Genomic DNA, 16603 nt, shown 5'->3' on the forward strand with positions numbered 1-16603 from the left:
AGATTTGCAAAACCATACCTGTTTAAGCTGTTCCTTAAGACGCTCCTGTGTCACACCAAGAGCTCTCATACCTCGGGCACGACAAGCTGACTGCAGTTCTTTAACAGTCAGGCTATCAACTCCTTCTTCAGCAATCAGCTGCACAAAGCATAAAATAAACTTTAACATGGAACAGCTCAAAACTGCAGAACCACCATCAATACACACCCAGAAGTCTGTATTTTTACATCGGCCACTAGAGGCTGCTGTGGTAACACACAATAGCCTCCACTTTTCAAACTATGAACATTATATTGTAGCCTTAACAGCTCCATAATGGTAACGTCAATCTCTAAAGTTAGTATTTCTATCAGCTCCCTTACAAATTATAGTTCCATAGAAATGCTTTTCTTTGTAACACAATTACTTTCATTGCAATTAATGGTAGATTAAAAAAAGGTCAGATTTTTCTTTACAAATAAGGACACTTCTGATTTTAAGCTCTTCAAGCCTTTTCATTCTAAGTTAGCTCAAAATTAAGACAATTAAGACAAAAAAGGAAAATGCCTAGAAAGACATATACATATACACACACTCATTACTCTTACATGTGAAAATTATTAACCAGTGCCTATTCAGGATTACTTACTTTGTCATCTGCTTTTATGCTTCTCAACCTCATAGTCAGCTGGAAGCGGAGAAAGTTATTTGTCCCAATTGACTGAAGTTCCAACAATTTACAAAGTGCCACCAACTGAGGCCTCGTTAGATTGTCCAGAGTCAACTCATCTTCGAACAGTTTAGAGAACCTTAAGATCTCCTCATTACTGGGTCTTTCGCCAGTTTCCCTGATCTGTAAGAAAAAACACACACACAGAAAGCTTTTCAAAGCAAATTATTGTTGGGCATTATTTTGAACAATATAAATATTCTCACTAGTCAAGTACTTTGCATGAATGTTGGTAATAGGAAAAAGGACACAAGGAAGACATGAAAGAAATTTTAAAAAACCCCAACACTTATTTTGTATAAAAGGCAAAAGAATTGATAGTGTTAATAGTTTCCAACAACTGCATAAGATACTTAAGATAAAACTAACAAAACCAAAAATTAGATGCATCTGTATACTAATGAGTATGTCTGTCTGAGTTGGCACTGCCATGAGATACCTCAAAAAAATAAATGTATCTGAGTGAATAAACAGTTGCTACAGAAGTCACATTGGCAAGTATTCTTTCTGTTACCATACTTAGTAAACGTAAAAGCAGAGGAAAAGCATGACTGAGAAGATAATGTGAGAAGTACGTCCAATGGCAAAAATTCTGCAACATTGGTGTCCCTATGAAACACGGATCTGGAGACTTACCTACCTACATTCTCTCCACAACCACATTTGTTACAATACTGTTTTGCTTCCAGTTCCTAGCTGTTCTGCAGCACCCCAATGCAAATGCACTTGTACTTGAAGTTAATTCCAAAGTATAAACTACTGGTTGGGAAAGGACCCTGCATCCTTCTTGATGGAAGGTTCTATGTAACTGCTTGTACAAATGCAAAGTTAAGCTTTTAAGTTCTGTGTTGCCAAATGGCACTTCATAGTAACTAAATCCAAATACTGTAAGCAGAAAAAACAGTTCAATGAAGTAGGAAAAAAAAATCATTCCCTAGTCTCATCAGGTCATAGTAAACCTGTATAAATGTTGATTTTTCTATTTTAAGTTTACCATTAAGTGTTTATTAGTGATATTACTGAACCAAAAATCTACAGAACTTAACATCAAAGTACTCCCAGTCACTTAACACCTTCAGTCTAAACAGTAAGTATGTAGATATCCAAAAAACACTTCTCCCAATCTCTCTATCTTTTTTTTAAGCCCTGTAAAGAAAACATAAGCTAAGTGACATCAAGTACAATCTGAAAACCTAACATTACCTATACAGCCTGATTTATTATGCCTACCTGTTTTACTTGCCAAGTCAAATCATTTAGTGAACAGCTACTGAGCACAGGAAAAGATAAAAATTTGGAAGATAAGATGGTTTTGAGTCCATTAACCTTCAGGATACTTGTGTAGCTGAGAAACCAACTCAGAGAAAGAAAGGTCGAAGGCCTTGTTGTTCCACTTCACCAGCTCCTTCACTACAGGAGCCAAAAATGGAACCTTAAAAACACAGAAAGTATTTTCTTCCTTGTTTAAAGCTGAACTTTGGCAGAGTCAAGCATATGTTTCTTGAGAGTACAAACTGAAACTTTCTAGTACATCACTAGCTACAAGGCAACACAGATAAATTCTGGAATTCTGCAGAAAACATGTTAAGCCTGTAATCAACGGTTCTTGAACCATCAAATACTTCACTGCAGAAGCAGCTATAAAAGAACAGCAAAAAGGTGGGAAACATTTAAGCTGCTTCTTGCTCTGACATTTATTATCTAGTACAGTGAAATGAGATCAATAAAGTTTGTCTCCATGGCACAAATGAGAAATTTATAGCTGTAAAAAGCACACCCACACATAAGAAATGCAGGGCTTGAAACTTCTTTTTAGTCATCAGAGGAACTTGGGACTTCCTCCAGCAAATGTGGAGTGATACGTCATTTATTTCCACAGAAATTAACCGCCAAATGTAAATTCTCAGTAGCAGTTCTTTCAGAAGAAAATGAAATGTTCCAAACATGAAGCATGGCAGTGGCATGCTCCCAGAGTGCGCAGCGTCAGTGCTTCAGTTATTAACTGCTATAACTAACCATTTAAAATCTTCTGCAGATGAAAAAGAACAGAAACAGATGATTGCATAGAGCTTCAAAGTACATGGACTTTGCAAGCAGACATTGACTGGCAAAACTTGCCAATATCTGAGGTAACCTACTCAGCACTATCAACATGATCTTATTACCCCACCCTTTAAAACTTTATTCTCAGCACTGAGGAGCAGGAAAAGCTCCAGCTAGATGACAGGACTTGTAAAGTTCAGGTCTGAAATCCCCAGGCTTATGTGCAAATACATACTCTTCCCAAAGGGGAAGACTACATTCTTTCTTTCAAAAAATACATCTGGCAGCAGCAGATGAATGGTTCTTGGCTCAATCTCTTATTCAACAGCCCTACAATTAGAGAAATTAGAATAAATCCTATCCTGAAAGATTTAAAAAGGTAATTTTCATCTCTCCAGAGAATACCTTACCCTTACCTACAACTTGGTGAAAGGAAACACTGTCAAACCTAAAGGCCGTCAACGTAGGAGGCAGATATCTGACATTTTTAGTCTCTGTCAGCAACTGCTTGTGAATAGAAAAAGTTGGTACCAAACACAGCACTCACATTCTAGCAAAATCCCAGCTTATACCACATTCTAGTCAGTATCCGAAAGGATTTCAGCAGTATAGCAGCTGTGCATTTAAAAAATGTTTTCATAAGCAGAATTAAATTTGACCAAAAAAACTTACTTTTCCCCCACTAAGTTTTAATCAGTTAATTAGGAAAGGACTTCTTTCTCCCACTTTTTACACCTAATGTTCAAAAAAAAAGATGTCAAAAACTACATGAGTAAACACAGAGCATATAATCTTTTTGACATTAGAATTAACTTATTAACAAAATAAGAGAACAAGAAGCTAACGAGCAGAAATGTACTTCTTCTAGAATCAGACAGTGAAAGTACCAGCTAGAATACCAAAGCTAAGAACAGTAAAACTTCAGCACACTGAAGTATTACTTGCAGAAAAGAAATCTATCCTAAAAAAACTATTACATCCTGCTCCTTCAAATCCAAAAGAATAAAGGTATCTGATGATTACCATCGACTAAACAAAACACCAAGCTATTTTTTTTGGTAGGAAAATACTTTTTTTAAAAAAATTTTTACCTTTTGAAAGAACGTTGAAAAATCTTTTGTAACATTTCCTTTGGCTGCTTTATTTTTTAAGGCCATCTCCTCAATCGTGTCTTGAAGGAATTTAGCCAATTCAAGCTTTACTCTCAATTCTTTCTTCAATCTTTCCTCCTGTTAAAAAAATATTTGGTTTTAAAAGTTCTTTCCAGAAATATGCGCACTAAATACCACTTCTTCTGCCCTCAGACAAGTTATGTGGAGTACTTCTGACCTTCTGCTGTAACACACGCATCACAAGAGGACTTTCACTCTTACCAAAGATCCCCAAATCACACTGAAAAATAGGTTCATCAGCTCAAAGCTCCATGAAGCGTGAGATGCAATGCCAGAGTGAAGTGCAGCATGAGTGGCCTCACCTGCTAAAACTAACATACACCCTCTGGATTAGTAATAAAAACATAGAAACTAACCAACTTTGGTTTGGGTAATTCCCAACACTTGTATCCAGCACAGAAATCCTACACTACATCTCATCAAAACAAAAGGAATTTATCACAGAACTAGAAATTAATGGTTACTTAGATCCAAGTATACAAGCATGATTGATTATATCTGTGACTGATTGGGAGCTCACTATGTACGAAACTCATGGAAGTATTTTGTGCTCTGAAAGCGAAAACTTCTGGGGCTTTTTGTTTTTATAAAGCTCTAAACAATTCCCAGAAAACTTAACTAAAAGCAATGAAGTTTAAACAAAGCAATGTATCAGAAGCCATTTTAAATATTTAGTATACCTACAAAAAACCTTTCACCAAGAATAAGGACTACAAATGTTAAAACAAAGTCTGCCTATTTTAATACAAACTAGAAAAATAAAGTTTCCTAGCTTTCATTTCGGCTATGTAAGAGTCATAGAAAATGGAGATTAGGATAGCAAAAAAGGCAAGAGAAGCTTACAGCCCTGATAGCTAAGCACCTGCACACATATAAAAAAGTAAACCAGGATGGCACTGGTTCATTAACAGCAAGATCATCAAAACAACATAAAGAAGACAAAAGCATTCCCCTAATACAAACAAAAATTCTAATTTTTAGAATTTTTCTCATTTATTTCTTTACCAAGGAAAGTTCTGTTTTTTTCAAAACATATTACTGGATTATAAATTCAGACCTGCTTACCTTTTTAGACTTTGTCTCAAATGTAGAGGGAAGCATATTAGGGAACAACTTAAGAGCTACTGGAAGCAAAAATTCCATAAATGGGACAACAAGAAAAACTAGGAAAGGGACCAAGCGGAAAAGATCGGCACATATTCGAAGAAACTGGAAGGAAAAAAAAAAAGAAATGTATTGATAAGCAAAATTTTAAATATTTATTTAAAAAATACTTGGTATGATCATCCACATTATCACTTAAGCTCACGTATATATATTTGCTACAAAGGAAATCTAAAATAACACAGAAAAAGGATGTGACAAAGTCAGGTTTTAGTATTTTTTTCTTCACGTTGCTATATAGAGTGCCAAAGTTTCACCAGTTTTCAACACTATAGAAAGTATTTCAAAAGCCTCACTGTGTCTCAATAGGATTATTGAACAAGTATCTCATTTAAACCTCTTAAAAGCACCTGAAAACAGGAGGTGGTCATTTGTTGTCGTTAAAGCTGCTTAACTTCTTTTATTCATCTTTATTTGTGCCCCACCACTTCTTACATGCATGAGCTACTGTGGACTAAGTAATCAAGAATAAAATGAAAGATCTGTCCCCCTCTGCCTTATAACAATGGTAATGTACATTTAAATCCAGGGTAATGAGCCCAGCTTGGTAGATTCTTTTTCTTTTTTTTAATCACTGCTTTTCTAGAGCAGTAATCCTCTGAAGCAGGCTGATGCATTAATTACTGAATCTTGAACTGCATAAAATAAATATTGTCTTTCTGATTTCTGTACACTCACAAATGTATGTATTAGGCTGTACAATCTATAATCAAATCTTTCAGTACTGGTTGGAAGCTTAATAACTTAGTTTATATTGGGGAGTGCAGACCTTGCTTGACTTTACCTCATTTTACAATGCAAATAACCAGTTATTGGGAATACCGTCAGTTCCTCAATCAGGGACTGAAGGTCAGACCTACACTAGGGTACGCAACTGCCACAGCACTGCCATTCAACATCATGATTTGACAAACACAGCTATGATGAGCAAGAACTGGCAACATAAATGCTATTACAGAAGTAAATGCTTGCTTCCCCCTCCACCGTCCCCCACAGCTCACGCCAACCCAGGGGAACAAGCAGGAACCACCAGTATAGACTGTCATGTCGCTAGGACTGCTTTGCTAGAAGACAAACCAGTAAAACTTCAACCATAATTTTCTTAGCATAAAACCAGCCAAAATCTTAAATCTGTTTGAGGAATGCACAAACTCCACAGATTCAAAGACCGACGTTTTTTCTTTGTATATAAAAAATGCAGTTTCCCAGAAGGGATGCTTTGGTCTATTGTTTATAGGCTCAAAGACGTTTCCATTCATTCCAACAATAGAAGATAAATGACTACCAGGGAGTTCAAAAAGATGTAAGAAAGTTTGGAAGAAAATTTTTAAAGTCAGAAGAACGAGTACATTCTCCCTAAAAAAAAAACTCAAAAATTTCTAGAGTGCAGTACAGAGTTCCTATTTCTACCCAGTATCTCTTTTTAGACAGCGCATGCAAGTATTTGTTCAAGGCAAAATCCGTACCTAAGGAAGGAGTTTTACAACTGGATTAAGCTAACCTGATGCTAACCTGAGACAACGCGTAAAGAGTCATGAATGGGCACTAGCAGCCGTAATCTGAAGGTGCACCATTGATCCAGCTAAAACTAACCCATAAATACATACACAGACAAGCAAAAAAGAATCAGTACAAACCAAAAGGCAGGGGGGGGATGTTGGAAAACTTGATTTAAGTACCAAGCAGGACTGGCCTTTTTTTGCAGCAGCGCTGTCCTGGATCAGCTTACATAAATCATGAAACTGCACCCTCTCCTAACTCAAGGAAAACAACTTTGCCACAGGAAACCTAATACAATGGTGCACGATTACACACGCATTATTTGGCAGCACAGCATGAAAAACTTGTAACTACTCTGTATCTGCTGCTACAGTTCATGTGTTCCACTCTTCCCTCCTCCGCAGGGCTGAAGGGTTTGTAAAGCTGATTGTACTTGCCACAAACTCCATCGTGTTTCCATCTCACTTCCAAGTCCTGAACTGTCCTGCTGTAGGATCAGCAGCACTATAGCAATTAGTTTTTTAAACAGCCAGTATCATACTTGGCTATGTTTTACTTCTTCCTGCCTCTCTCCTAAGTGTAGATATGTGATCCTGTTGAATCCAAACCCCACCAGCAATGTCAAGCAGAATTCTGGAACTGACTTTTGGTTTACATAAGCAATAGCTCCCTTGCATTAGCCACGCTGCAATTGCTCGTTAATGTGGTTAGATTACTTGGATATCTTTCCATTATTGCCTCCAAAGAGGAAGGAAAGGGCAGGCAGAAATAACTCATTTGTCAGGCTGCGTGAAGATAAGATTTCTCTAGGACTGACCGTTCATATGCAGTTTAATACATTTAAAGCAGTATGTACTTCAAATTTTTTAAAGTTCAGGAGCAACTTTTGCAAAGTTTGATGCCAGATTAGCTACAAGTTTTAAGACTTCTTTAAATCAGACAGTATACTACAATTTAAGGCTGAACTGATAAAAAATGATCTGTGTTGAAACAAACTTAAAATCAGGTTTAAAAAAAAAGTACATGTTCAGCTGTAGCCTGGTTTGCCTTTCACTGACCCTGCGTTCTAAGCCTACCGTGACTCCATTCAAGAGACAGGACATCCTCTACCTCCATATAAAGAAAACACAAAACCCAGATTTAGAAAGTAACATTACTGTAGTTCTTAAAAAGTATTTTCTCTACATTTTCTACACCCGATTGCATGCATACGGACACCCCCCCATGTACCATTAGATAAGAGAGAGGCTACATCAATGCAAACACTAATTTATACCTGCACAATAAATTTCTATTTTATTTAAAATAAGGTAATTGATACTGAAATCACACATCTGCACGAAAAGAATAATTCAGGAAGGCCAAATGCCAGATCACTACGTAAATATGAGAAAGATAAATATGTCCTCACTAGATGATGAAGCTAAAGTGCAATCAAATGAATAAATCCATCTATTGATAGAATAATGCATGTGTGTCCAAAGATAACGTGTTACTTCTAAAGGTTCATGCCTTCCAGAATACAGTCCTGATCTTTCAGCAGAAATATTTCCATGATACCCATATTTGTTGTTTGTATAATTTCTTAGAAGTACAGTTCAGTGAACATGAAACAGACAAGAAAATCAATGGTTCCAATCTCGCCCCCTGGAAGATTTCCGATTGTTTCAAGCCATGAATTAATTTGTCTCACTTGGTTTTCCAAGCTTCCCAAAGCTCTCACTAAGCCAGCACAAGCTAGAACTGCTAGTTCAAGAAGTCCTCCAGTCCTCATTACCCTCGGTCCTCAGTTACTCCTTCTTGGCACTACATAATCCCCTCTCTTATGTCAGCACAGCCTGTTATATTTATTGCTGAGCAACGTTTCAGCTGGACCAGCTGCCAAACATACTCTTGTACAAGCATAAAGAACAGGGCAAAAATGAAGGTGCTGAGACCAAATACCATCAGCCAGATGGTTTGTTGTAGAAAGAGACCAAATGTAATCACAGATGAAAACTGCTACATGTGCATTTAACAATTTTTGTTATTTGTCTAACCTTGCAAAAATAGGAAAAAAACCTTTTGCGTAACTGCATTAAGATGTGATTTTTTAAATTACGCATGAAAATGTTCAACTATGTACCTAATTTTATCAGAAAATGATTCAAACAATGAGCAAATATTCATATTTTTGATCATTTAACAGAATTTTTGAAGGCAGAGATGTGAACCCAACACACAGCGTGTACAGTGTACAAACTGCAGAGAACCGGACCGTGATCGCAAGCAGTGCCATTCACTCCTGCTCCCACAGTACATACACTTTTCACTCTCCAACATTTCTTCCACTACATTTTTTTGCAGCAGCAGCTGAAATGCTTTTTTTTTTTTTTTAAAAAAAAGGCAGGAAGACAGACTTGAATATTTTATCTGTATAAACTGCTTAAACATCTTGTCTTTAAAAACAGGAAAATGAGAACTACTAATCAGCATGTTTGATATACTGCTAACGAACTGGTGAAGCTGAATACCAACGAATTCTTTCTAAAAAATTTTTTTAAACTATACCAGTTTTAAATCAACTTATTATTTTGCAGTCTTTCCATATATGAGCTCACATCAAATGTTTTTAAATATCCATATATCTTTTAATTCTAGTTGAATAAGCATATTTACTTCACCCACAAACTGAAATTACTACTGAATGCATGTATGTTATCCTAATTTGAAAGCACTCTCATTTTGCACTCCCGATTTCATCTCCATCCCCTCTTCCCTTTTCTTTATCAGTTGCATTTTTACAATTTCATAAATGTAAGCTACATGCCATAAAGCAAAACAAAAGTATAAAACAAAAACTTTCCTCAAATTGTCATCTTTGGACTAAAATGATCTCACAAATATATTTATAACTGAGATAGTACTAATATCTGATGATCAATCACGTATTTCAGCCTGCAGCTTTTCTTCTGTCTAAAAAACCACAACAGAATTAGCACAAATCCAACCTTTACTAGAAGTGTTTTCTTTCTATTTTTCCAGCAGGAGAGAAAAAGCAGAGAAAGTGAGACCATGTACACACATGTAGCACATGGATGGGAACTTCAGAGCAAACCACAACTGCTGTCCACATGACAGAACAGAAGAATCCTCAGCTGTTCCAACTAGAAAATACCAAATTTATTTTCAATAAGACTGAAATGTTTTGGAGTAATATCCAAAATTTTCAGTGTCCACATAGGCAGGAGGAGGGAACACACCTAACAATTTTAACTCTAGAAACAGCAGAAAACAGAAGGAACCAAGTCTGTTCAAGTAAAATGGAGCAATTGCTAAGGAACTCAAACGAAATTGGTATTTACTCAGTACCTGTCTCCGTTCTCGACGAGACAAAGTATTTCCATGAAGTATTCGCCAGAGCATCCTTGCAGCTATTTTTGTGTCAATCCACAGTAACCGAAAACCATGGTAATAGTGCTTCAGTTCATCCACAATCCTCTGTCCAAGAGATTTTTTCACAACTTCCACTTCTGTTGGACTATATACAGGACCTCCTTCTTCCAACTTCTTGTTTTTGTCCTTTAAGGACTTCAGTGACTTTTCAACTATGGAGTCATCTCGAAGGGGACGTGAAGAATGCCACCATCTAACTGGAAGATACTGGAGACCTAAAACACCCATGGTTGCTAGTGGCGTCCATGAGCCAGAAGAGCTCCTAAGAGTAAAGTATATTTGTTCAGATCCTTTAGTCCAACAACAGTAGCAATCCCTTTTGGAGTATGCGTAAACAGGAGGGACACTAGTGCAATATTTAAAGTGTACAGTCCTTCAAAAGAAAAAAAGCATTCAAGAATTAGCAATAGATCACAAGCTATTTATATATTTTTATATATTTGTATAGTTATATAAATTTATGTATTTATAAAATGCAACATTTGAGAAATATCTACCACGTATTTAAGAAAAAACCCCAAACTTGTAACTCTCAAGATCAATGCTATACACCTGAAAAGAATGCTTGGCTTTACTTCATGACAAAAAAAAATATCCCATGAGGAACTTTCCATTAAACAACTTTGAAAAGGTAGCTTATTTTACTCTAGTTAAATAAAGGGTAGCAACCAGAAGTGCTTTCCATTTAGAAAGCTACATTTGAATAAATCTGTAAATCCATAAGTAACACTAAGTCCCTTCTGTGACTTCTGTTTGAACAAAATACTCAAGAGAAAAAAAAAGGAAGTTGTAGACTTGGGATGGGTGCTGAGTTAGAGAAAGAGAATTAGTATCAGAGAAATCCAATTTCATTAGAGTTCCTCGTTTACCATCTCCATGCATCTAGCTTTCCTTTTTCAGCAGAAACTTTTGCCCTGACTTCCATCACGGTACTGAGCTGGGGCACATAGAGCCAAAACTCTTCTGCCTTATTCAGAATTTTGTTCTTTTCTTTAATTAAATGTAAACTGAAGTTAGAAGGAAAGCATTGCCCAAACACCCCAAACGCTCATTATACACACAGAAGAACTACTCATTATATGCAAGTAGGATTGTACACACTTTTATAAAAGGATATGACAAACCTAAAATAGTAGATAAAATATTTTATATAAATGAGTTCCATTAGGTGTCCCTCAAACTGAAATGCCAGCATTAAGTCATCTACAGGACCGAAATGACTGGAGTGTTTCTTCACCAGGCCCTTTTACTACCGAAACCAAATCAGAACGTGTATTTGTCCTCAGTCAATGAACAGAAAATAGGTGCAAGTGGCTCTACAGCTCTGAGTAACACTTTAAGGAAAAAAGTTTATTGAACGCTTACAAGTATTAGCCTCACTCAATTTTCAGCCAGAAGTACTTTTTAAACTTAATTATCACATGCATCCAATGAATTTTAAATTACTTTAATGGTTTTATCTAGTTAATGTTATTCAAATAGAGCTCTGTACAAAAAAATTGACTAAACTGTTACTTTTTAAAGACACATTTTCTAGCTGAAACTAAAATTTTAAGCATCTCACCATTCAATGGTCAGACAACTGCTGAAACATACACAGCTACACAAAACATTTTCTTGATTCGCTAGCTTCACTTGCACAGATATTAATTAGAATTATGGTTTGTTTTCAGAAGAGGACACCATCTCCTAGGAGAGCCTCACCCAAGACTGTAACATACAGTAAACCACTTTGGTTTAATAAAGATACAACTCAAATGATCTACATTCCTAATTGTCAACTACATTTTTCAAACTAGCTATGACTGAATGTTTACTCTATGGAACTCCATAGAGAAAGTATGCACAAAGCCCATGGTATCACCTGGAATCACTCAAGAACAAGATTAATATTCTATTGCTTTCACACAGTAAGTGAAACAAAAAGGGAAGAAGTGAGGAAAAAAAGGAAGATCTCACTCTCTCCCACACACAACCAACCAGGTGAAGAGCATAATACTCAGACTTCCTGTAATCTGTCAGCAACACAAGCTGAAGCTAATATTTTCACCCTTTGTCTAGCAGATTTAAACCTACATTCTATGACAGTATATTAACTGATGGTTTTGTACAGTTTTGAGTTTAGAAACAAAGTTCGTATTTACTCACACTTTGTTTGCCAGCCTCAGGGATGTGCAGCTAAGACATGCCCGATCTCCCAAGTTACCTAGAAAAATACCAATAATTAGCGTTAATTCTAAAATTCAGGAAGACATTTATCCATATAGTGAATTGTACACAAACATGTGATTTAGAAGACCGACCTTTACTTAGGAATGGCTACTACTGAAAGCACAAAAACGATGCTGCTTAACAGCAACTTCCTTATGGTGCACTGTTTGTAAGCACATTCACACTTTGGGATGATTACGCATCACAAACAGCCAAGACTGAAATTTTTTTTTTTCTTTGACAACCACCATATGAAGTACCGAAGCCCAAATATCTCATTCTATTCCAACACAAGTCAAAGCACATGCCTTGTTCTTCTTATTTTTCTCAATCTGTAATCCAAATTTGTAGGATAAAAAAAGAGAAAACAGGTGGGAAGCAATTATTTAACATGGCTGACATCTCTGTAAGTGTTCAAGCAAACTGTCCATGCATACAGTCAAACTCTGTGGACGCATGAGGTACTGCTTGCACTTGTTCAACTGCCTGAAGACAGGTTTCCAAGTCCCTCAGACAAGCAACTATATTGCAGAAAAACGTCACTGAAAGCAAATGCAATTTTTGAATGGCTCCGTGACAACACAGTATTAGATGATCCAAATGGAGCACTTGCCAAGTGTCTAGGATGAAAATGGTTTTTTGTGGTTTTTTTTTTTCTTTAAGCAGGACAAGAAATAAAACGTAAGTAGGAACCTAAACACACTTCACTAGAGGGATGGAACCACACCACCATTTCAGTTCATTGCTGTCCATTTTGATTAGTACCTGATAAAAATAGCTCTACCCCTGGATCCCTCTGCAAAGGATACAAATTGTCCTGAAGGGCAAGAGACTGATCCGAAGAAGATGAAAGGTTAGCTTTCCAGCAAACACTGTGTTCCTCAAAACAAATTTTATTTGAAACACTAACTCAGAACCAGTCCTAATAACTAATAAAGTCCACAAGTAGGACTGACACCCATATACAGGCATCCTCTATCCAGGTAGATAGACAAGCAGCATCCATTCTGGAAACAAATTGAAGAGACCATCAAATGATGAATTACCTAAGTCAGTCCACATGCTTCAATAAAGGGCCACGCTTGAAAGCCTTCCAACCATTCAGCACCATGGAAGCACCAACAGCTACATGAAGTGCTACCTAGTGGCTGTACGCAATCTACAATCACTGAAAATCGTCCCCGAGACCACTGGAAAAGAATCAATCTCCCTAAAGCAATTTAAAAAAAATAAAATCTTGTATCAATACCTAGCTGCAATAACTCAATAGCTAGCCAATACAAAGTGCAAAAAGACTCCTGGACAGAACAAAGGAAGATCACATGAGCAAGACTCCAAATGCCTTGACTCTTTTTGGCCAATCTTTTCAGAATTCACTGTAACCAAAACAAAAATGGAAGGCTGGATGGAGTAGGCATGCTGTGGTTTGTTTTTCCCATTTGGAACCTACTATTTCTGGCCGATCCTAAGAGACAGCAGGATAGAAAGGTCATTTTAGAGGTTAGCAGTCAACTTTTCCACCATCAAAGCTAAGATATAGCCTATGATAGAACCTGAAGTAGACACTTATATCTGAGAAAATACAGCACCCAACACTGATCACCAAAAGCCTTCCCCAACAAAATATCCTAATTACTAGAGGAAAAGAAATACCTCCAAAACCAGGTGGGCAATCAGAAGGTATGGAAAGGGGGAGGAGGGGGAAAAAAAAAAAAAAGATAATTTATCAAAGAAAAATCTCAATAATCAAGGTATGTTCCATGCTAAGTGGGCTTTGATGTCATTACAGAAAAAGCTATGGCATTGTCAAGTCAAAGGAAAAGGGTTTACCCTCCTCAAGTTATATCAAACTCTAAAAGGTACTCACTCCCACTGCAAGTAGAGTCAGGGGAAAAACTGTCTCCTTCTGGCTCAAAAATCAAGCCCCGAGAATCTGTGAAGGCATTCTGATACTCTCCAATATTCACAGAAACATCAGTAGCTGAATTTCTTGACCCAAGCATCTAGCCATCTCAGAAGGATGTCCCTGACTTTAAGGAACAGCTGAGCAAAGCAGAGAAGTACTCAAAGTCTTGAGGGGTAAGTTGCAGCACAGTAATCTGTTTCTCTCACCTGAGTGCCAGGAAGCACACAAAGCCTATGTGCCAAAAATGAGAGTCCTACCAGTAGAGGACATTACCTGCTATGGACAGGTACCCCTAGAACAAAGAGGGATGATCTGGAGATCAAAACTGGCTTGGAGTTTCTTAGACAAAACTCTTTAACAGCAAGACACTTTTACTTCGCTTATCTTTATTTTTTTTTTTCCAACCAGACTCATTAATGCTAAGGAAGGGGCCAAAGAACAAAATTTCAAGGTTACCATAAGAAAACAAGCTGACTCAAACACTTCTTGTCATACATCCATTCAGAGTGAGAATGGGCACAGAGAAATATAATTTCACCAAAAGATTCTATAAAACAACTGTTAATTTCAACTTTGCCAGTTCTGACAACAAGAGCTCTTCACGTTTCGCAGTGTCTGTTCTAACCACATACCTAATTATAAGAGAGCCCTGAAATAAAACATATTCTATCTTCAGAAAGGAGCAAGGTCCATAGTCCTTGCTTCTAGGAGAATACAGACATCCAAAAGTGTCTGGACAAGGTCAATATAACTTCATTTAAAGTGTTGAGTATTTAAGGAAGCTGCATTTGGGTTACTTAGTTTAGAAGTACGAAAGGTGATAGTGCCAGAAGAGCTGTATGTTAGCACAGTCCTCATGGAACAGAAGTCATGACAAACTTTATTTTTAAATTTAATGAAACATCAAATGCAAAGTTTTAAATGTAGAATAGCTGTGTACTTGTTACTACGTTGAGAGCTTTCAAAAAGAAAATGCTAACATGAAGTAAGTCCCTACAGAAGTATAAGCCTGCAGTACTTAACAGCTTGATCTTTATGGGAAGAACATTTAGGATTCTTAGAAGCACTTAGCTTTAACTTAATCTTAGACTGCTTACACATAAAGCAAAGAAGATGAGCTAAATAAAGCAAAACACTATACAAAAAAATTACACCACAGAATAATGTGTTAACAATAGATGGAACACTCCACAAGCATGGTGTATTGCAACACAAAAATTATTTGATTCTATCACAGTATTTCAGCAAATAAGAATTTTCTTGTGGGGTGAGATTTGTAACACACATAAACATAGTGATCATTAGCGTTGCTTCTTATGGTATGCCACAAGAAGAACCAAAGTTCCCATCTAATTTGAAGGTACATGGATGTGTTTCTTCTCTGTTTTAAACAAGTTGCATGGCTAAGGTATCCCCGCTTCTTGTTCAGGTCACTGTGCAAGCTCAGCCTAAATAAATGTCTTTATTTATGACAGTAGCAAAAAAGAAACCCTCATTAACAAGGAGCAGCTGCCACACTTGAGCGATTATTGGTAACCAAGAGCCAGCTTATTTATCAAAATGAACAAGCATCCATATGGTTGATAAGGTTTGCCAGAATCTGAATGTGCAAATACCCTGTTCTCACTGACAGCACTTCAGTGACAAGTCAGGGCTCTATGTCAGTGACAAACCGCTGCCTGTTAAGGTTTCACTCATTCCTTGCTAAACCCCTGCCATTCCAACTCATGGACGTAAAAAGCAACTACAGGGCTGTACGTCACCAGTTATCAGCTGTTTCACGTCATTAAATTTTGCTGCCCAAAGACATTTAAACTGCCATATTATCTTGATTATTAATGGAAACAGTATCACGCACTGTGTTTCCTTTTTGTTTTCCCAAGCTTTCACTTGGAAAAAGGCAAACTCACACTTTCTTCCTAACAGAAAGAATACAACCTCATGTACTTTCTTAAAGGGCGTTGAGAAGCCTTTAATTAATGTGAACACGACTTTGCAGCCAAGCTAAGCTGAGAACAAGGCAGGCAGGACTGAAACGTAGTAACTTACTCCTACACCTTAATAAAAACGTTTTTTTTCTCCCTCAGCCAGCTGCATTAGAGAGATTGCACGCGTGCTGTCATTAGGGGAAAGCAGCCCCTCAAACCACCCTGGCAGGGAGGCAAACGCGAAGAGACGAGCTGCCCATCCCCGGTCACAGCAGCCAGGGAGCGAGGGCCCCGCGGCGGAGCCCACAGCGGCTCCACACCAGCAGGAGCAGCGGGAGGCGGCCGAAGGCAGCAGGGGAGAAGCTGAGGCCGGCTCCGGAGGACGGAACGGATAGGACTCAGCCGCGGCCCCGCTGCGGCCCTTCCCTCCCGCCACGACCTCTCCGCCCACACCGGGAGCCCCGAGACGTCGTCGCCGCCTCCGCCCGCCCTCCCTTCCCCCTCCCCCCCCAGGCCTTCAGCGCCGCCGTCAGCA

General features: G+C 37.7%; 1 protein-coding gene across 3 annotated transcripts in view; it reads right to left on the minus strand.

Annotated features, from left to right (window-relative positions):
* The window catches only part of LETM1 (leucine zipper and EF-hand containing transmembrane protein 1), a 30827-nt gene that overhangs the window by 13928 nt on the left and 296 nt on the right, over window positions 1-16603 (minus strand). For all 3 annotated transcript variants that reach the window (XR_011048405.1, XM_068403536.1, XM_068403535.1), the window contains exons 2-7: window positions 12172-12229; window positions 9940-10396; window positions 4990-5133; window positions 3844-3981; window positions 629-832; window positions 19-138 (exon numbers count right to left, since the gene is read on the minus strand). Coding sequence is in view for 2 of the 3 variants with exons in the window: in XM_068403536.1 (XP_068259637.1) it covers window positions 19-138; window positions 629-832; window positions 3844-3981; window positions 4990-5133; window positions 9940-10396; window positions 12172-12229 (1121 nt within the window). In the remaining variant the exon portion in view is untranslated. The remainder of the gene's footprint in view (window positions 1-18; window positions 139-628; window positions 833-3843; window positions 3982-4989; window positions 5134-9939; window positions 10397-12171; window positions 12230-16603) is intronic.

The sequence above is a fragment of the Nyctibius grandis genome, chromosome 6 (assembly GCF_013368605.1).
Source record: "Nyctibius grandis isolate bNycGra1 chromosome 6, bNycGra1.pri, whole genome shotgun sequence".
Classification (NCBI taxonomy): Eukaryota; Metazoa; Chordata; class Aves; order Nyctibiiformes; family Nyctibiidae; genus Nyctibius; species Nyctibius grandis.